Below are 21,521 nucleotides of genomic sequence, written 5' to 3' on the forward strand. Positions count from 1 at the left end.
ATCCAAGCCCGGTAAGGTCCTGGGATCAAATACATCCAGTTCTTACAAATACACTGGGTCAGAGAGAAGAGCTTCACAGTATCCCTCAGGCCCAGCTGTACAGGAACTCTTGCTTTTATAATCATGCCTCTATCTAGTGCCTTTAGAAACCTAGAGCAAACCTACCGGTTTGACCCGAAGTTTTCCCTGAGCAGCATTCCCTGAGCAGCATTCTCCGTATGATGGACCAGAGGGAAGCTACAGTCAACTGTGGGGTCAAAGGTCTGGCCTGGAATTCACAGGTTTTGTGCTAGAAAACGGAGGGTGGAGGTTAAAGTGGGGAAAATGGGGACTTGTGATCCCCAGATGGAGACAGCCCATTCTTAAGGAATGTGGGCCTCAAGATCCTGCACGTACCTGGTCAACGCAAATAAGGTTCCCTGCTGTGAAAGTTAGCTTCTCAGAGCAGTGGCACCCTCCCAACCTGCTAATGAAAGAGGCATCACGTGGATTACCTTCAAAATGACCCACTGCTCAGTCAGAACACAGCCAGTGTCTTACAGAAAGAAAGAACAAGCTATCGATAAGGAATGCCTAAGACAGCATCAGAGTTAGAAGATAACACCTATACTTGTTACCTAATCAGAAAGAGATGTTGATGGGTTGAGGTAAGCAGATAAAAGACTGCCAAGGCAGCATTCCAGCAGCTGATGGAAAGGATCAGGATTTCATGTCGAGGGCAGAGATGACATCACACTGAGCCATGGGTGAAATGATGTATACTACCTTGCCAGTCACTCATTCTGGACTGAAGCAGAACCAAGGCTAAGGAAGAGGGTTAACAAGCGAGTTCAAACGTGGCAGACAGGGAGGGACCGGGAGGGTCTGGTGACTGTGCAGAGGGGTCAAGAGAGTTCTGGCAGCAGGGGAAAGCCCTTTACCCTCTCTTCTCTAACGATGGCTCCTGTTTCAGACTCTACCTGAAGCTGAACAGTAGGGAGCTGATGAAACGGACATGAACATGTATCTGGTTCAGTAACACAAAAGACAAATGAGTTTGGCAGACGCACTCCAGAAACAGTGATCGTGAGAGACGCTCTCAGGAGTATTTCCTCAATACTTCCTATTTCTGTTTCTACTTCAGGTGTTTGGAGTTAAAGCAAGCAAATGCTATTTTCTCCTAAAATTTGATGCTTACACTTGCAATATATTCTGATAATGGAGACCTTTCTGATTCATTCAGAAAGTCACGTTCTTCAAGGAGTTAATATGGTCTGTCTGCACAAAACACATTCTCTCCCCTCAGAGCAATGCATCCAGCTCCAGGTATTTCATGGCTTTTCCAGAAGATCGGGTTGTGAACAGACCAACACCCCCGGCAGCCCAGCACAGTAGATTCAGTGGAACACTTCTGATGCAGCTGCTCATTTTGGAAGCACTGATAGTATCAACCATGTTTTATTTTTATTAGCAATCATGTTCAAACTCAGGACAGCCTCCTATTAGGCCGATATTCCCACTACACTCTTCAAACAGGGACTTGGCACCCCACCTAGATAAAATCCATCTCGTGTCAGTTTTTTGGTGTTGTTGTTGTTGTTGTTGTTGTTAATTACGCTTAAATTTTTTTTAAATTTTAAATTACACACTTCCCGCATTGAGAAGGTTGGTCAGACCCATCTTCTGTCTCCATGTTGGACTTCACCTATGATACCCCAGAAGAATAGATAATATGTGCTGTTCTTGAGTCATTTCCTCCAGCAAATGAAAGGAATTCAGTAATCTATTCAGGCCTCCCAGTTTCAGTGTTTTATAGCCTGGGAAAGTTTCTCTTTTCCCCTGAAGACTGACTTCAGCCTCTTGCGTTGCCATGTTTTTATAACCCCATCGAGACACGCTGAGGTTGCATAAATGCCCCACCGTACATAATCTGTCACTCATAAAGCATTCATTCCAATTCAAACTGGCTTGACCATAGGAAACCCTCTGCCAGGAGTGTTCACACAAAAACAGACAGCAGACAGATTTCCAGCACGCAAGGCCTTGACAATGACTAGGCAGGGTGGAAACCACACAGATGGAGCTGTGGGCCAATGTGGTCTTTCTTTAGTAACAGGTGTAAACAGGATATCAGGTCTGATAAAGGCAGACTAAGGAGATGTGCTGATCTTCATGCTTCCCCCGTAAGAACACATCCTGAGGAGCACCTGAATTAAACAACGAATAAACCCAAAGGCCTGAAACTAAACAACAGACCCTGACATGGGATGAAAAATTAAGTGTGGGGCTATAAAGGAGGGGAAGATAGAAACAGGGAGAAACAAAGTAATAAAGGGTCTATTAGGTAACAGTGTAGAGCTCAGTTATTGAGAAATCACAGAAAATGTTTGGAGTGGAAAATGCAGCTTATAATCACTCAAAGTACTCTCGACGTAGTATCCTAACAGTGTAGGCCCTGAGAGATTTTCCTTAGAAAAACACTGTCTTTCTGTGCCATCAGAGTTTTATTTGAGAAATGTCATTTCTACTAATAAACCATTTTCACTACATTATTCATGGTCGTTTATAAAAGCTTATCTTCCTCCTTTCTAAGTTCCAACGTGGCACTAATGAAGCCTCCGTCTGCTCAGAGGTCACCTGTCTCTGCCGATTACCTCTGATGCCCAGTGGGTAACCAGACACAATAAAAGCACTGTGTCAAGACTGCCAGTGTGAGCCTGTTGCAAGACTGAGTAACAACACATTTATAAACTTAATCTCCTTGGAATCTGCTTCCCAACCTTCCCAAGGAAGACTGCTTTTCGCTGTCCTCCCAAAAAGACTGAAAGAGAATAAGCTCTAGCAACTGGTGGTGGCTTTGAAAGTGTGGCCTTTGAGCTTGGGGACAGCTTCAGAATGGACTAAAGGTTAAGATGTTCAGTCATCGAGGTGTTCCCAGAAGATAATCATCTTCTTAAGCCAGCAAAGTGTCATTCCCCTCTGTTCCGAGGCTTACTTGAACTCGATTTTGTGAAGTTTTCTTGGCAAGAAAGGTTATGCTTGTTTTTATTTCTTTAAGACAATGAATTTTAAATGTATCAGAGACCTACTAAAAGATTTTGCCATCAGAATATTGCAAGGATGACTTTTCAAGCACAAGAGTCAAGAGGATGCAGTATCTTGGCTCTACCACTCACAGAGGAATGTATCTTCCCCGATATCTAAGCTCCTTGTTCAGCGGTCACGGGATAAGAAGTGCTCATTCTCTTGATGGCGATGGGTTATTAAAGGTCAAGCCTACTGATGTGGCTACAAATCCTTCCATTTCCAGTTGGCCTTCTAAGAGCTTCACCCACTTTCAGGTTTCAAGTTCAGTTTCATCTATAAGTCAACATCTAGAATCACAAGAATCACCTGCAGGCACTAAACATGCCTACGAGGTAATGGGAAAGAAGCATCTCATATTGCCCTGAGCACTGCTTTAGTTAAGGAGTTGAGAAGATGTAAGTTCAGGATGCTATTTAAAGCCGCGATGCTTGTCACCATGTCTGTAAGACTAGCCAGAAGGGTGCCTGTCCAATGAGCCTCAAGGAGCTCCCACAGCTCACGTGGCTACTCACCGATGCTGATCAGGTACCAGGTGAGGGGCCCAGACCCGGGAACGGAAAGGCTGCTGTCCTAGCTGCCGCTGTAGGTCCGGTGGGATCTCAGCTGTAGGGTTGGTCATGGCCAGTGTATGTCTTTTGGACCTATTTGCCAAGTACCTGCAACAAGCAGGAGCACATTTCATAGTAAAAAAGACAGACAGGAATATTCCTCAGCAAGAAGCATTAGAAGTTAATCCAAAGCACTCAGAATGAAACAGTGCCAGAGCTCAAAAAGGGCTCGATGGCCAACAGATCCCTGACTGGATGAAAGTGAAACATGTTCCAAAAGGCCAACAAAAGTTGGCGTACCAATGAAGTGGCTGAATTGTGGACCTAAGAGTAGCCATTAAGAGAAGAGAGAAAACAGATGTAGCTCACGAAGTGGATCAATTTCCCTTACTTCATTCCATTCAGGAAAAGAATTTATTTTCTACTTGTTAGTTTCATTCCTCTTTTCTCTCCAAATTTCCAAACTACAAGTCGGAGGAAATGAGCCCTAAGGATTTTTCCTAGAGATGAGCCAAGAGAGATATTCAGAAGGGCTTCGCATGTGTCTCTGGACGCCACTGGCCCCGAGGGTTGGAGCCTGACCTCGCTGCGAGTCACAGAAAACAGATCTTTCCATGTGGGGCTAAGCGAGTTCCAACACCACCCCTTCCCTCATGCCCCATGACTGTAACTCCATCATCAGAGAAGAAAAACTGATGTTGTCCCCAGGGAACCAACATTCTCTAAAGGATGAAGAAACGAAACCACATGAAATGTTTAGAATTGTTTTTTAGGGGAAAAAAAGGCAAGGCAAGAAAACAGAAGTTTCAGAAGCTGAAGAGTGGACAAGCTGATGACTTTTCTTCTGAAGATCTTTCAGATCCACCACTAATACCATTAATAAGGTATCAGTCCCCCTTGGTCTGACTGATGACTCCCTCCACCACTGCCGCTCTTACTGGGCATGAATAAAAGAAGCATTATTCCTTCCATTACATCAAAACTGATGGGCATTTTACCCTTTAAATGTTGGTCTAAGGAAGAAAGAAGGAGCTGAAGGAAGTAAAGTGCAAGACAAAGAAGATGAAATGAAATACTGCTGTCTAATTAAAGTAGGAAGGCAGTAAGTTTCTCCATTTCTCTTCATGACACCAGCAACACCCACGTACAACTTTACACACCCTGTGATTGGCAAACTATAGAAACCACAGCATCAAGAGAAAAACAAGGTCAACACGATTCCTCTATCGGCTACGCCGTGGAAGGAGCTGGCCCACCAGCCAACACCCCTGTTCTTCACTGTTCTTCCCACACAGGACCAGACTCTTTTTGAACAGCAGCTCTCACACAAAGCTACTGGGGGTAGGGAAAGGATACTGGCCAGCAACCGTCCGGGTCTTATAAAGTGGTCTCGTTTCATTCTTAACTACTTTGCCCACTCCAGCTAAAAACAGTTAACAGACTAGAGAGTAATTAGCGGTATGCAAACTTACCAGAGGGTAAGCCATGAGTGATTTAATATCCATTTGATAAAAACACCCGAAGTTTCCCCAAGAGCCCATGAAAACCATTTTATTTCAACTTCCCTCAAGGGAAAAAAACATATAATCTTGAAGAACACCTGTATTTCTGGGAAAATACATGCTGGATTCTTGTCAAACCCCCCTCCCCGGAAAATAAGAGAGTCAGCTCTCACAAGGGGGCATGCATGGAGCTGAGGACCATGGCTACTGGAACTGAGGTCAAATGAGCAGTACAGCATGCCTGATGGTCACTGCCGTTTTCTGTGAATTAGGCATCTCTGCAAACAATGGATATCTGCATCTGTCCCTGGCCCGAATCCCATATTCTTTTTTTCAATATCTCTTTGTTGATACAGGGGGATGGAAGGAACACACAGCAAACAGTACAAGAGGTATTCATTCTCCTGGAAAGGAAGAGTCCATGCCAGCGGTCCATGGCCAGACTAGCTAGGATCACTGTCATCCCAAATCTCCAATTCCTTTTCAGTAACAGTTCTTGGCAGGTAGGAGCAGGCTTTGGGCCTTGTGAATACTATCAGAGTTGCAATATGAAGGCAGGGGGCAAGGAAGGAAGGAGGGAGGAGAGAAAAAGTTCTTATGGTTATTGCTGTCGCTTAGGGGACTTCCAATGGTGCTTACAGAAATGAAATTTTCTGGGTAGTCTTCTGTTACTTCCATGTGGGGAGGAACATGCCATCTGGCTTGAGCAAAGAGACCACACAAATGTTGAAGCTGCACTGTACCACCTCCTTGGGCAGAGGTGACCTTTCGCTGGTTGCAGGGGGAGCCTGCCCAAGGACGTTCTGCAAGCACTGCCAGATGCCACATTACCTCTGCACAGCTTCCTGATCTGGCTCCCCATCCGAGCTCTCCTCGTCCACAGGGGTAACTGCTGGCACTGCCTGAAGAGAGACAGGAAGGAAAAGCTCAAGGTGGCGCTTCTTCTGCAGTAGCTCTTATTCTAGACACTGGGCTTGGGGCAGGCCTCTCTGTCACTTTTTTTTTAATCTGCAAAGCTTTTCTAGGATCCCTGGGTTATACAGAACTTTCATATACCTTTCCACTGTTCCATTTTTACCTCGCTCGGTTGATTTTAATTTGAATTTCTTCCTCTGATTCATCTTCCTTCGTTCATTTATTCATCCAAAAAATAGCTGAATGCCCACTATGTTCCAGGATTAAATGTGAATTAATAAAGTTCTTGCCCTTGTTTTACAGTCTAGTGGAGGATAGAGATAGGCAAACAGACAAGTACAAAACAGCAGGACCCAGTCATGGGGCGCTTGGGAATTGAGGAAGGCATTCTGGAGGGGAAGGGGTCGCAAGCGTCTGACGTTTCTAGGCCAAGAGAAAAGAGAAGGCCTGCGGGTGTCTGAGGACCTGAAAATGTAGGAGAAGCTTGTTTACCTGGAATGTCTAGGAACTGACCTGTTGTTTCACGTTAATGTTATTTCCAGACTTTAGATATCCTTTACTCCAGAAAAGCATACTGGTTTTTTAAAAGCACACTTTAGTACAGAACATAAAATTGTGTAATTACCATTCAATGCTTTAAAATCGCCGTTACGCACCAAAACATGTAAGTGAAATGAGGACCACCACGATGCATGCATTACTGTGACTCTTCCCATCTGCCTGTGGACTGGAATGCTGTATATCCTGGGTAGCTACTCACAGCCTGTGGCTCACATAATCACCATGCCTCAAGCACCAGAGCAAAAATCAAACCTCAGTTATTACAAAAGAGCATTTTTTAATGGACAATAATTATAAAACAAAACAAACTTTTGGAATAATTCCATTGTCTGTGTGCTCCAGCAGATCCCTTACTACAGTTCTACAAGGCTGGAGTGAACAGGGTTAGGCAGGAAGTGGCTACAGATGAGGCAGGAGAGGAACACTGTGGCCAGTTATAAATGGCCTTGAATACCACATTAAGAAATTTATTTTGAGAAAAGGCAGTGGTGAATCACTAAAGATTTTAAGCAGGGACATGATGTTACAAGATTTATATTTTAGAAAGCTGGCTTGCTTTAGTTGCAGCATGAAAATGGCTGGTGATGAGGATTAGAAGACAAGCCGGAACAAGGAAGCCGGTTAGGAGGCCACTGTGCTAATCCAGGCAAAGGATGACAGTGGCTTGAGTTAGAGAAAGGGCAGTGGAGATGGAAAGCAGTAAGATACTTACTTCACAGGCACTGGGTAACTGGTGTGACATGGGGAATAAGGGAGAGGGAGGAAGTAAAGATAATACCCACACTCCCAGCTTGTCTAACCAGGAGAGTGACGGTGCCGTTCACTGTTACCCGGCGGGAGAAACAGGTTTCACACAGTCAGGATAAGTTCATTGGAGGACACGTTGAATTAAAATGGTAAGTACTTGTTGAACCACCAACTAAATTCGTGCAGTCGGTAGTCATGTATACAGAAGTATAGAACTCAGAAGAGCATTCTGGGCTGGAGAATCGCTCAGTGACTGAAATTAGAGAAGCGGACAAGATCACTCAGAGAGAGCATTAAAATGAGATGGAAACAGGGCCTCAGATAGAACTCTGGGTTTCACCTACTTCAAGGAAAAAGAAGAAAGGGAACCTGAAAAGGAGAGGCAGGTGGAAAACAAAAAACAAGGAGAATGGGGTAAAAGAAGACAATATTTCAAGGAGAAAAAGGGTCAGCAGTGACTAATACAGTTGGGAGGTCCAAAAAGATAAAGATTAAAAATGGCCAGTGGACTTACCAACAAAAGCTTGTTAGTGACCTTGGCAAAAACAGTTACAGCGGACGGAGTAAGTCACCGCACCTCCCATAAGGCTGTCCCTGATCCTTCATAGCCTACACTGAACTTGCCCTTCTCCGAGTGCCTCTGCCACCTACAAGTCCCCGGTCTTCACTCTGGTACTTAATCACATATGGTCCTTTACTGTTATTCCAATACTTCACATATGTGGATCTTATTGTCCCATATTATAAGCTCAGTGAGGCCAGGAACCGTGAATATAAATTCTTTCCTTTTCCCGACAGCAGTGTTACTGGAAGTGTGGCCCGTGGACCCGTGCCAGTCCACACTGTTTCGTTACCAATCCAAAATAAGGTAGGTAAAGAAATAGAGAGTAAGACTTACAAACCTTTACAGCAACTTAACGGAGTAATTTTTTTCTGTTGAATCAAATAAAATTTAGCCTTGCAGTTCACATATTTAAAAAGTTTTACTTCTCTAATAATTCACTTTCATTTTATTTTACAAAGGTATTTATCCCTGATGGATGGATTGAAGGGGAAAAAAGGTCCTCAACTAGAGATACATTAAGAAGCACTGCCCTAAAGCAGCCAGTAAGGGCTATGGATATAATTAGCACCCAATCTTAAGGTAGTATGAGACTAAATGAATGAATAAATGAATGAAGGAATGAATGAATGAATTTACCTATGACAGAAAAATAATCAGAAATAAACAGAACCCAGCGGAAGAAAAGAACCTCTGAATGTGACCATCATATAAAAAAAAAAATTGGGATTGAGAGATACCAACTGTCAGGTTTGAGCTTGTGAAAGCCAACTAATCAAGTGATTCAGGTTGTACCAAAAGTGTGAGGTAGTGTTAATCAAAGGAGGAAGGTTTGGTGAGAATGTAATTTTGGAAACCAGTCTAAAAAGCAATTAAGTCCAGAGAAAACTGTTAGCTTCCGCTGCCCTCTGGCAGGGAAACGTTACCTGCAGGAAGGCCAGGCCTGAGGCTAATGCTCCCCCACTCCCCGCCCACCTGCCCACCTGCCCTCTGAAGCGCAGGGCTGCAGCCGCCCTTTATGCAAGTATCTATAAGTAGCCCCCTGAGAATGAGGCCTCCAGAAGCAGGCTGCAGTGTGGAAATTATTTGGTTAAGTGAAGAAGTTAACCAAATATTAACTCTGGAAAATTCTACCAGCCTGAAGAAAATGGGAATGACACTGAGCATCATACATTGAGGGAAAGAAGAAATTCAGACATTTAGGTTGGAGACTCTGGGTTCTACAACCTCTTTATCAAAGGCCTCTGAGAAAGCAAGTTGGGCTTCGTGCTGCAACTCACTGGTGTCATGGTGACAAGAGGGGAGGGTCCCCGTGGGCGCTTCAGCAGCTGCTGGGCATGCAGTTGGATGTTGGCGCCTCCATCGGATGCCCTCCGGCCAAGGGGGCCCATTCCGTTCAGCAGCTGCAGGGTGGGCGGCTGTAACAGGGACTGCTCCTGTCAGGAGTGGAGTGGGAAGGAACAGATTGGTGAGGTGGGGGGAAAGGAGGGGAGAAGACAGCGGCGCTCTAACCTCCTGAAGCTAAGGGATCCTGCGGTGGTGACGGAGACTAGAGAAATCTTCCCTCTCACCCGAGCTGCTTTGCAAGAGAAATCATCCTGCCCTATAAGGACACCCTTAAATCCTGGGGACAGTCCCTTAAAGTCTCTCAAAGGAAGCTCAGATGTGCATCTTTGGGGGCCAGCCCTCTCCCATTTCCAGGTACCTTGTACTCCAGCTGCCCAGCTGGCTGCAGATTTTGCATGGGCAACAGGTTGTGCATGAAGTTCATGTTAGGAGCCACCTGCAGGAATGGAGCCTGCGGGTTGACTCCAGGAAAGCCAGGCAGCAGCTTCTGCAGATCTTCCATAACCTCCGTGCTGATGGGAAACAGGATGACAGAGAAGTTCTGTTACAATTCTCACTCACAACCTATATCCCCAAAGTGATGAAACTGCTAAGTTCAGCACAATTTATTTTGTTTTATTTTTCTACTTTCCTCCTAAATTTGTATTTCCCTCTACGATCCCAGAGCGAGTAGAGGTGTGTAGAGCCTAGCGTGAGGAAGCTGGCACTCTGCCATTTTACTATCTGGGGCTGGGGATCACCATTCTTCACGGACCACTCGTGTAAAACCAACAGCTCTGAGCCAAGAGGAAACGCTGGCCCCAGTCCAGTTCAGGTTTCCAAGGCCTGGAGGGGAATGGCAAGTTTCTGGAGGACACAGGCCATCCACTAAAACAATGGCTGCCCGAAGTAGCAACTGATTCACCAGGGAAAGAATGCAATCAGTGCCGTCAGTGCTGATGGGCAGATAAGCGTGGATCTGTCGAGCTCCAATGGTGGGGTTTACCGCACACTTTAAAATAAGAGCTCTTTCCACTAACAGCGTGACACAGGACTCCACCCCTTTGCAGCTGACGCAGTCTCTGGAGCCAGAATGTTCCCCTATTGCCTGTTTGATCGTAGGCTGAGAATGAGAAACGTGAAGCAAGCAAACCAGCAGGCGGGGGAGGTTTTTTAGGAAACTGAGAACTCAGAGAAAAAAGAACCCTAGCTTTGCCCCTAGCTGAGCTCTCAAGAGAGCCCTGGCCACACCCTTTTCTTCACTCCTCAGTACAAGAAATAGCCAGAGAAGAGGGGTGGCTATTTCAGTGGTGAGAATCTCCAAGTGCAGAACAAAACCGGGAGAGCTGGTCTTCAGTCCACTTCCCCAGTGTGAGGGCAGCAGGGGACACACTAAGGGACTGTTATGGGGAAACACTTGGGGAAACTGGTACTTATCTGGCGTGTTTTTGGATTTTGGTTTACTTAAATTTTAACATATACAAATTATATCATACTATTTGTCCTCACTTCTTAGATGAGTCTTGCATTAGAATATATAGCAAACAACATCTCTAAAGGCTGTCAAACTTGGATGGATTTTCAGGGGTACCTTTACGTGGCTTAGATCAGAAGACCTTAATCTTTGTGGGAAAAGACATGCTATGTATGCTCTTCACCAAAGTACTGCGATTACCTGCCACGATGGTGGCTTTCAGCCCACCATCCACGAGGGACAGCTCTGTGATTTTTAGTCAAATCCAGTCTCATCTACGAGGGACCCTGAACTGGGTTAAAACCATGTCCTGGCCACTGGATTAGATCTCATCTGGGAGATACAGTGAAGTGGGGAAAATGTGCCATGGTAGGAACTCAAAGTCAGTGGGAATTCTCTGCCCGGGTGTTAATCGGGCAGATACTCACCGAGGGTCGGCTACGCCCACTGTGTGCCTCCTCATCGACAAATAGCGGACCAGTGCTTCAGGGGAAGGTTCTTCACCCTCATCACTGTCCAAGTTCACCGTCCCATCCGGCTGAGGAGGAGAGAAACACAATCAAATTAGAAATAAGAAGGAAGGAAAGGCAGCAAGACTATGGGCAAGAAAGCCGTTTTAGCCGACAGCTATCAGAGGGTGCTACTTGCCTCCACGATTTGATTCTCTGGGTTGATGAGCTGCACCTGGGGAACGCTGATGTTCATAGTGGTACCAGCCTGCTCCGCCTGGAAAGCAGTACGCACGTATACACACATTCCTCAGTACCAGAGGGAAATAATGATAGGCTTGCAAAGCATTCTTGATTGCTAAACTCTGTATGTTTCTACCTCTGAGTCTTTGGTTCCTCTGCCCTTAGAAGCTACCAGGAAGCATTCTTTAGAGAGGACAGTCTCTCTCAATGATTTGCTGTTTCTTTAAAAAAAAAAAAATTCAACTATTGTTGTCCCTCCCAAGTACTGGGATACTCTTCCATCCTCTCTGTCAAAGAAAGGTTCAGTTCTTTGCTTGACCTCTGACAAAGCAAGAGATGACAGCCGGGGGGGGGCGGCGGGGACAGAGGTACGGAAGAATAGGAACTCTCGTGACCTAGAGTTAGTGAGCAATGGCTAACCAACCCCCCTCCATGTTACTTGTCCTGAATCTGGTCACCGGAGTTATTGCCCACCTGGATGTTGACTGGTGCTTGAAAGGCCATGGCTCGGGGCATGCTAGGAGGTAGTCCGACACGCAGAGTTTTGTGTCTCTTATGCCGATCACACAGCAGGCTGTAGATTGCACTATAGTGATCATAGGCATCTGATCTTAATGACTACCAAGAGAAAAGGGGAGAGAGCAAAAAACCTGGGTGATACGGCATGTCAATGACCAAAACGCTTTTAATAGTAACATTAGAAGACCAAAGCGCCTTCTTTCCGAGGCCCAGACAGGGGCAGAGGAAGAAGAACAGGAAGAAACAAAAAGATCCAAGTTCCCAGGAAGGAGGAAGAATGGAAAAGGCAGGACAGAGGGAGTAGAACGACCCCCCACCTTGTCCTCCACTCATTTACAGATACCTGTAGTGTCCGCTCTTTGTCCAGTCCCATGTCCTCCATGGCTAAGAGGACATCCTCGTTTAGGGGGTCCATCTGTCTTTCTTCCTTCAGCTGCTGGCATTCGGCTATTAACTGTAACAAAGAAAGGCAAGCTATCTAACTCCCAATTAACCATGGCAAGATGGCATATCATATATAATGAACAAGCTGTTCCATGCTGCCTAGCTTGGGATATTTTTGGCCTCAGACAAAGCCTAAGCAAGAAAGCCCTGGGTACTCAACTAGGAGCAGATAAGATCGTAAGGCCACTATTTTCCTGAGCTCCTTGGGGTACCCGGGATGGCTACAGTGGTTCAAAGAAAGGAATGCTACAGGAGCCACTGGACCGAGCACACTAAGAGGAGGGAAACAACCCCATGGGAGGAGGCTGTACTGCCCCAAGAGCCAGGAAGGGACCCTGATTTGAGGACAAGCAGTAGGGAACTGGTATCACTGTTCTCCAACAACTCAGCTGGTTTAAGATTCCTTCTTGCTGGCTTCACTTGCTTTAGGATTACACAACAAGTCTGTACCCAGGCCCGCCTTTTCAGGTCCTGGCCTGATTACAATCTCATGCAGAAGAGACTGCAGTAGCCCTAAGAGGAGTTCCCTGGGGCGAGTGGTGCCCAGCTCACCCTGTCAAAGCTGGGATCAGCGTCCCCTAGCTTCATCCACTTGTGCTTGCAGATCTGCTCCATGGAGAGGCGCTTGTTGGGGTCTAACACCAGCATGTGGCGGATCAAGTGCTCACATTCTGCAACAGACACAGAGCCTGCGTCAAGGTCGGTGAGGGAAGCACCGCTGGGGCTGAGGAACTAGAGGCAAGGTGAGCAGGCAGATTTTCAGGCTCCTGACTTCGAATCTGTTTCTCTTGCTTTGTGATCCTTACCTATGTCCTTGCTTACTCCAGGAGAGACTGGGCGAAGGCAGAAAGAGGTGGAGGAAAGGGAAGTTCAAGTCTGGTAGTCTGGTTAATTAATACTGTCACTAAAAGTCAGATCAGAAAAAATCTGGGGATAACCCCTGGATTTCATTTATTTATATTATGTACGACCTCATTTAAGGCAGTTAATGAAGAGTGTTGAATGTCCTTCTGAAGAGATTCAGTTATCTTACAAGGTCCTCAAAATAGTTCCTCCCTCCTCTATTCATTCCTATGTGCATAGTAAGGCTTTCCGCTTAGGGTCCAAAGCGCCCATCAAAACTCAAGGAATTAGATGTTCTGATGGTTCCAGGTGTGGGGAGAGAGGCACAGGCACAGGATGCCTCCCTGGGTCTCTGCTGGCCTTACTGATCATCTTCTCTGTGTTGTTTAAACATTCACGGGTGCATACAAGTGGGCTCTGAGCTAAAGAGATTCAGATCAAGAGATGTCTCTCTCGGGGAGCTCATGCTACAGAATATATTGCAAAAAGAATGACGGTTTCGAAATCAAGACGCCTATATTCTGATTTCTAAACCACCCTCTTATTTCTAAGTTTTCTCATCTGTAAATTGGGGGTTTTGAGGATGAAGGTGGTGATAATGATGATAGAAACAGCAGTATTAAGATACTCTTCTGAGCCCTTTACACAATTATTTTTATCTCATTCAATCTTCACAGCAATCCTAGGAGGAAGGAACTACCATTCTCATTTCGGAGATGGTAAAAATCAGGTGCAGGGAAGTCAAGAAGCTTGTCGAAGGCCACATAATAGGTCAGATTTCAAGCCAGACAGTCTGACTCTTTGGTTGGTGCTCTGATCCACACCCTACCTCACCCAGAACCCGCAGAACAAAGTCCAAAGTCCTTTGACCTCCCTGAGCTCCAGCACACGGGCCTTCTTTCTAGTCTGTGTGCATGCTTCACTCACCCCCTCCAACAGCATTTACACGTGCTGTTTTCCTCAGTCGGGGCGGCGGCTCCCGAACCCTCACTTGGCTGGTTCCTTGTCATTTGGGAAAGGGCTTAAATGTCACTTTCTGAGAAAGATCTTCCCTGGCCGCCTCATCCTCCTCAAGTAGGCTTCCAGTCGCTCTCTATTACATCACACTGATTTTCTTCACACTAATGACTTCTTTGCGAAATTACCTTGTTTACTGCTTATCGTCTAACTCCTCCCCTGCCCAGGTAAGGTCCATGTATTTCTTTCTTTCTTTCTTTCTTTTTTTTTTTTTTTTTGTGGTACACGGGCCTCTCACTGCTGTGGCCTCTCCCGCTGCGGAGCACAGGCTCCGGACGCACAGGCTCCGTGGCCATGGCTCACGGGCCCAGCCGCTCCGCAGCATGTGGGATCCTCCCGGACCGGGGCACGAACCCGTGTCTCCTGCATCGGCAGGCGGACTCTCAACCACTGCGCCACCAGGGAAGCCCCCATGTCTTTCTTATTGCTGTTTCCAGCATCAAACCCGCAATGCCAAAGATGATTATTACACCTAATGGGAGCCGAATAAACAGCTGCTGAATACGTGAATAAATAAATATTTATTGAAACTCTAGTCAAACAAGATTGTATTTGTGGAAATGCTTTTTAAAACTATAAAATTCTCTATAAGATACAAAATTGTCTGTTTCTGTTTTACTCCAGATGTCCTGAAAATAAAACTGGCCAGTGATAATAACAATAACAATAAATTAAAGAGACTTGAATAAGTTAAAAGACTTTTCATATACAAGGCACTGTGCTTACCAACTCTATTTCATTTAATCTTCACAACAACCCTATGTTAGATACTGTTTTCAGCCCCATTTATAAAAGAAGAAACAATTAACGTAATCAACCATTGCAACCTAAAGGGCAGAGCTAGGACTTGAGAGCTATGCTCCTGCACATTTTCACGTGGATACAAATCACTTGGTATGTTTTTCCAGAGTAAATTCAACTCTGAAACCCCACAATTTCTGCACCATTTGGCAAACACCATTCTATACCACCATCGTGAAAGGAATACAAAGAGTAATTAAGACAAATTACTCTTAATTTTTAATTTATTCTAACTTTAAATGAAAATACAACAAAGCAATATATCCTTATATCAAACTGATATTACAGGAATCATCAATTTGTTCTTGCTTTATGATCAAAAGTATATTCAAATGCAGTGTGGATCTCAAAGGCTGTAGTTCCTATATCCCTATAAAATAAACGCCATCTACAACATTAAGCTTTTATTAAAATTATTTCTCCAGAGTAGCAAGGCTAGATGCCACAATTGTAGCCTCTATGTAGATGATAAATATCACTGCCACACATCTTTATGGTCTGCAATTACTTGAGAGGAAAAAAGTGTTCTCGATTTAGAAAGTTACTAAAACTAAAGACCCCCGTGTAGGGGGAACGCCTGGGCCTGATTCCAAAGCTGGGAAATTATTGTTAGGCCCTCTAGATGGCACTTTACTGTTTTCTTTTGGTTTCCATATAGCATCTAGTGCATGAACGGTAGCCACATTAGTTCTGAATCAGATGACCAAGGCAGAAGGATGTTTAGTTACAGGCTCACTTTAAAACAGAATTTTCAAGGCATTTTATTAAAAACAACAACAACAAAAATTAACACCACTGTAATAAGTCCTGATTAGAAGATGTATCTGGTTCAGTATCAGGATCTTGAAACCTCTATTAAGTCACCCTTAACCATTATTTGGTTTCAGATGCCTTGAAAAATCTCCAGAAAAATATGAACAAGAATTTATACACAAAAATTTGCATGTATTTTTAGTCTATTCAAGGAGCCCCCAGAGCCTGCCACAGATTCCGCAGGCGTCTATAGGTCCCAGGCTGAGAATGCCTTGTTGCGGTGGCAACACCCAACGGATACAAGCTCTTATCTGTGTGCCCTATATAACATCCAGCGCCCAAAGGAGCAGAAATCTAACACTCTTCATATGTTGCACAGATGGTAAAATATGACAAAATGTGGAAAGCCAGGGTATTATTATCAACTCATGTTTCCTAAGTGTCACATATAGCTCAGGAAATGATATTCAAACTAGACTGGAAAGTACCATTCTACATAAAACATGGAAAGAGGGTGAAAACAAAGGAAATAAACACTTTCAAACCTAATAACACAATTAACCACTGGACAGTCAACTGAAATGAGTGGAAAGAAAATGCGGCCTCAGATCAAAGAGTACAAAACATCAACTTTCCCAGATGCCAAAGAGAACTCTATTTTAATGTCAAAAAAGTCCCCATCGCTTGTTCCCTCTCAAAGGGCAGACCTTTGCTACTGAATAGAACTGAAGCACCTGGGGCAGTGCAGGAACCCTCGGCTCCGCGTGTTCGCAAGCGCCAAGTGGCCTCTGCAGTGAAAATCGCTGTGGCCTCGCGAAACCTGATGCCACCAGAACGGTGACCAGAGGATGCCCAGCTCAGGCCCTGCCCCGCGGCGCTGACAGGCATTTGGATGACTTTGTGGAGAGAGGGCTGCCGTATGGGCAGGGTCCTGAAACGGGAATTAAGTTCAGACTGCCATCTCACGTTGTTATCCCATCTGAGGCTGGGTCTTTAACACCTTTTTTTCTTTTTTGACCTTGATAATAAACAGCTTTCTCTAAGAGGCTGAAAGCATTCAGCCCGAAGGAGAAAATAATAAAGGATGAAGAAGGGGAGTTAAAAACCAACTTCAAGTTCACCCAAGATAGTTAACAGAAGCTCTGTCTCTAGTTTCCAAGATAGAAGAAATAAACAGAATAGCTTAAGAAAGAAGTTCCTGACTAAAACTTTGAAAACATGTCCCCCGAAGACAGGGTAAAGGTCATGACGCTGATTTATCTTGGAGAAGAGAAGGTGTAGGCAGGAAGGGGCACACTGGGTGTCCTTCAAGTATCTGAAAGATATTTACACAGAAGACAATGTGCATTTATATTTTGCTGCTCCAGGGCCCTGAATTTGGAATAATTAGAAGTAACAAGTTCAATTTAGGAGAAATCTTTCTAATTATTAGAGTTGATCCAAAGTACTTGATCAAGGTCCTAGGGATCTAAGGAGGGGCCCTTTAGGGAAGTGAGGGGGGCAGTCAAGTAGGCAGGGCCATACCTGGAGCACAGCTAATTTTATACATTAGTATTCTGAGTAAGGTTTTATTTAAAAAATTAAGTCCAGGGACTTCCCTGGTGGCGCAGTGGTTAAGAATCTGCCTGCCAGGGGTGGTGGTGTGATTAATTGGGTGATTGGGATTGACATGTATACACTGATGTGTATAAAACTGATGACTAATAAGAACCTGCTGTATAAAAAAATAAATTAAATTAAAAAAAAAAAAAGAATCTGCCTGCCAATGCAGGGGACACGGGTTCGAGCCCTGGTCCAGAAAGATCCACATGCCATGGAGCAACTAAGCCCATGCACCACAACTACTGAGCCTGCGCTCTAGAGCCCGCACACCACAACTACTGAGCCCACATGCCACAACTACTGAAGCCCGCACACCTAGAGCCCGTGCTCTGCGACAAGAGAAGCCACCGCAATGAGAAGCCCACGCACCACAACGAAGAGTAGCCCCTGCTCGCCACAACTAGAGAAAGCCTGCACGCAGCAACGAAGACCCAATGCAGCCATAAATAAATAAATAAATAAATAAATAAATAAATAAATAAATAAATAAATAAATTTATTTATTTTAAAAATAAAATAAAGAACCGCCCCCCCTTTAAAAAAAAAAAAAAAGAAAAAAGGAAGAAAATTAAGTCCAGCAGCAACTGAATAGGATGAACTCTTTGGTCTCCTCCAACTCCAAAAACCATGTAACTATGAAAAGGGAACAATTTGACCTGAAATAGTATCCTTATTGTCACGAGAAATGTCTAATCAGAGGCTGGCATTTGAGATGTCGTTAGAAGGGCCCCCAGTATTAAGTGTGAAGAAGACTTGGGATCCTTGAACGTCTCATGGAGCTCTGTGTCCCCAGGTACACGGTATGTAACAGGTTCTCAGTAATGCCAGTTGAAAGAAACATGGGACTAGGTGACTGCTACAATTCCTTCTAACAACTTTAATAATCTGATTCCAAGAAGCCACAATAGAATAGGCATTCTCCATGCTTCAAGCTAGAAAAAGCAGCCAACTATCATCTTACAGAAGATTAAGATGTGGCACTGTTTGGGGGCAAAAGCCTGGATCAGATGATTTCCAAGGCCTCCCCTTGCAGCTTTAGAGTTCTTTGTCTCATTCACACAGAGGATACTTACTCACTGATCTTTTCTGAGGCTGCACAGAATAATATGTAAATCAGATTACCACGTGAGGAGACGTCTGCATGTGGCCTAGCCATAGCATCTAGGTTATGGTACAACAAACCAAAACAGCTCCTGGCAGATAAATCTTCTCCATAAACCCTGTGGATGTGTCTGAAAGTATTAATAATGTATCCTTAGCCTCTTAAGAGAGTGAGGGTGAGAGAAAGAAAAGAGTGGAAAACAACACACAGAAGGAGGGAATGAAAGGTTAATAGAGCAATTCATTCAAAAATATTATTTAATAATAATTACTAACATTTACCGAGCACTGTATAAGAGCTAGGCAGAGTGCTAATTAAAATAAATTAACCCTTTAATTTAAGCATTTAATTCACACACTAATGCTTATTAGTATTATAAATATTTCACAAGTAAAGAAATTAACAATCAAGTAAGTTAAGAAACTTGACCAGATAACAAGAGGCAAAACCAGGATACAAATTCTGGTCAGTGTTATGCCAACGCCAGAGTTTTTAACCCATATAATACCTAAATTAATTGTTGAGGTATTAGGTAGTAGCTAGAGTATCTTTATGAAAACATATCAAATCAATTTCACTCCTCTTCCAACAGATCAAATGCCATGTAGTCACCACAGTTCTATCACGATAGAGTCACCTATAAGCCAAGTTCATAGAAAGTGGGCTAGGTGATAACTTCATTGTCAGAAGGCTATGAACAGCTGGAAAACAGTGTTACGGGGAATGGCAAGTTGCATTAAGGTGAACTGAGAGGGCGGGGACATGACGGGGAGGCTGAAGTGCACTACAGAAGAGTGAGCTTGGTTTATATACTCTGGTTGTTGCGTGGTGACGGGGACTGGGATGGAAGGCTGGCAACGACAGGCTTCCCCAGTCAAGGGATCACAGGCAGAAGGGGCAGGCAAAAATTCAGGAACTGGCCCTCAGAGTCTGCAGGCTGATCCCACGACGGAGGAAATGCCAACTGTCCCTTAAGCCTTTCAAGTGTGGCCAGAGTACGGGACATGCATAGCAACCATTTTCAGCTCTGTGGGCAGAGGAGTGGTCTGAAAGGAACTGAGTCACGGATTCTTTCTGACCACATAAAACTGCTTGGAGCTGGGGGGGGAACAGAAGACATCTGTGTGCCAGGAGGCATGGGAAGAATGCGAGGAAGAAGCAGTCACCCAGGAAATTCATGCCTCTTACAGGTCGCTGGAAGAGGGTACGGTGTGGTTGCTCACGTCCTCTTTCCAGTCAACACTAGGTGTGTTCAAAGGTAATGCCAAAACATGTAGCCCAGGAGCTCTTTGTTTTCAATAACTGTAACAAACTTCTTAATAAGGTTTAATTCTCCTGAGCAATTCAAATTTCAAAGAGAGCACTATTTTTCTCAAATCTCAAAAATCCAAAAAAGAAACAAAAATAAATTGGCTAAAATATGTCTGTTTCCCTGAAAAATGGATTAACTTCATATATATTTTTTTAAGTTACATGGCACTGGAGTCTTAACACTTTTCAGAGTAAGAATACAATGTGAAATACTGTCTGATTTTGCTCTCCACTTGGCCAGCTCAGGTACCCGTCTGGGGGAGAACTGACACTATTACAGCAGACAAACAGAACAAGGTGGATGACTGGTCTGCAATGACAGTCTCTGGATGGAGCACCACGGCTTTGATAAGAGTCTGTGTTCTGGACTTACGAATGTTTGTGACTCAGAGCTCCTCTTTAATGCTATCTGCCTTTTCCAAAAGAAAAAAAGAAAAGAAAAAGTCTGTCATAATGTCCTGATCCTGTCATAATCATGGCTGAAAGAGTGTGCTATCTTGCAATGTCATGATCCCTACAGAAAAAATTAAAAAGAAAATCAGTAAGAAATCATAGGTGTTTTTGCCAAGATACCTTCTTTTGGTAGGAAGATGGCCGGAGTTAGGAATCCTCACTCTGCTTGTGGACTAAGTCCTAGAAATGATATTTTTTAACATGCCCAAGGAAACCCTGTCATTGTCAGCTGTCAGCTGACAAGGTCAAATCTATCTTACATAGCAACTATTTTAAAATCTGAACAAAGTAGACAAATGGTCTTAAAATAAGACATTTCTATGTATAAAGAACATACACTGAATGCACTGTCATATACCTGCATTGAGAGATCACATAAATGTTAAGTACAATCATACAAAATACAGGGTTTTTGTTGTTATTACAGTGAAATTTTGTTATACTGGATATTGCTAGAACAATGGTGCTGTAGGTATTAGAAGATTTTTACTCTATAGAAATTAAATTTTGGTACTTTACTGTTACAATAGAAATGCATAAACATTTCTAACTTGTATTTCTAACTTTAAAGGGATAGTCAATACCACAGTTTTACACAATGAAAGAAAATACACAATCTTGGAATTAACTCTAATAGAACTTAATCTGTAATAACGTTGGTTGTGATAAGATTTGACTCATAATAAACAAGCACTGAGATCAGCTCCTCTAAAAGAAGTGACACTGAGGAAAAAAATGTCTTGTTTTGAAGCCATTTGCTTTTAGTTCTTTCGGGGAAAGAAAAATGGGAGTCCCAGTACCAAAGCATTCCGTAAAATTCCTACAAGGATAGCCCAACAGCAAGAGATCAGACAAGGAAGTGGAGAGTGATTTAAATACAAACTCTACCACACTGTTTTCTGCAAATTATTATCAGAATGTTCTGGAATAGAAATAAAGTTCCTTATAACCAAATCCTGTGAGACACTTTCTATGGTTGAACAGAGGCCAAAGGGAGATGGCTTGGCACAATCTAGCAAATAATGATGGCGCAGATAAGAAAAGCTTCTATTAGGAATCCATAAAGTTAGGCTGAGAGGCTAAAACTTCCATTTTAACAGTTTATCAAGCTGAGATAGACTGAGGAGAAAACAACTGTTTGACCCATAGGTATCCATTTATTAGAAAACTAACATCTATTTCTTGAACTTTGCTTATCTTCAAGGTGGCTGTGATCTTGCCAGAATTAAGGTTTAGAAATTAGGAGACGCTGGCTTAAAGGCTGGGGATGACCACATTTACCC

The 21,521-nt window shown here is 43.9% G+C and overlaps 1 protein-coding gene across 7 annotated transcripts in view; it reads right to left on the bottom strand.

Moving 5' to 3' along the window:
* Positions 1–21,521, bottom strand: part of SIK3 (SIK family kinase 3) — a 249,774-nt gene that overhangs the window by 19,170 nt on the left and 209,083 nt on the right. For 4 of the 7 annotated variants that reach the window (XM_060103059.1, XM_060103057.1, XM_060103055.1 and 1 more), the window contains exons 7-15: positions 12,909–13,027; positions 12,256–12,366; positions 11,868–12,011; positions 11,350–11,427; positions 11,130–11,239; positions 9,607–9,760; positions 9,182–9,337; positions 5,948–6,018; positions 3,579–3,722 (exon numbers count right to left, since the gene is read on the bottom strand). In XM_060103059.1, the coding sequence (XP_059959042.1) occupies positions 3,579–3,722; positions 5,948–6,018; positions 9,182–9,337; positions 9,607–9,760; positions 11,130–11,239; positions 11,350–11,427; positions 11,868–12,011; positions 12,256–12,366; positions 12,909–13,027 (1,087 nt within the window). The remainder of the gene's footprint in view (positions 1–3,578; positions 3,723–5,947; positions 6,019–9,181; positions 9,338–9,606; positions 9,761–11,129; positions 11,240–11,349; positions 11,428–11,867; positions 12,012–12,255; positions 12,367–12,908; positions 13,028–21,521) is intronic. The other 3 variants (XM_060103060.1, XM_060103058.1, XM_060103056.1) reach the window with 1 other exon arrangement.

This window comes from Mesoplodon densirostris, chromosome 7 (assembly GCF_025265405.1).
Source record: "Mesoplodon densirostris isolate mMesDen1 chromosome 7, mMesDen1 primary haplotype, whole genome shotgun sequence".
Lineage (NCBI taxonomy): Eukaryota > Metazoa > Chordata > Mammalia > Artiodactyla > Ziphiidae > Mesoplodon > Mesoplodon densirostris.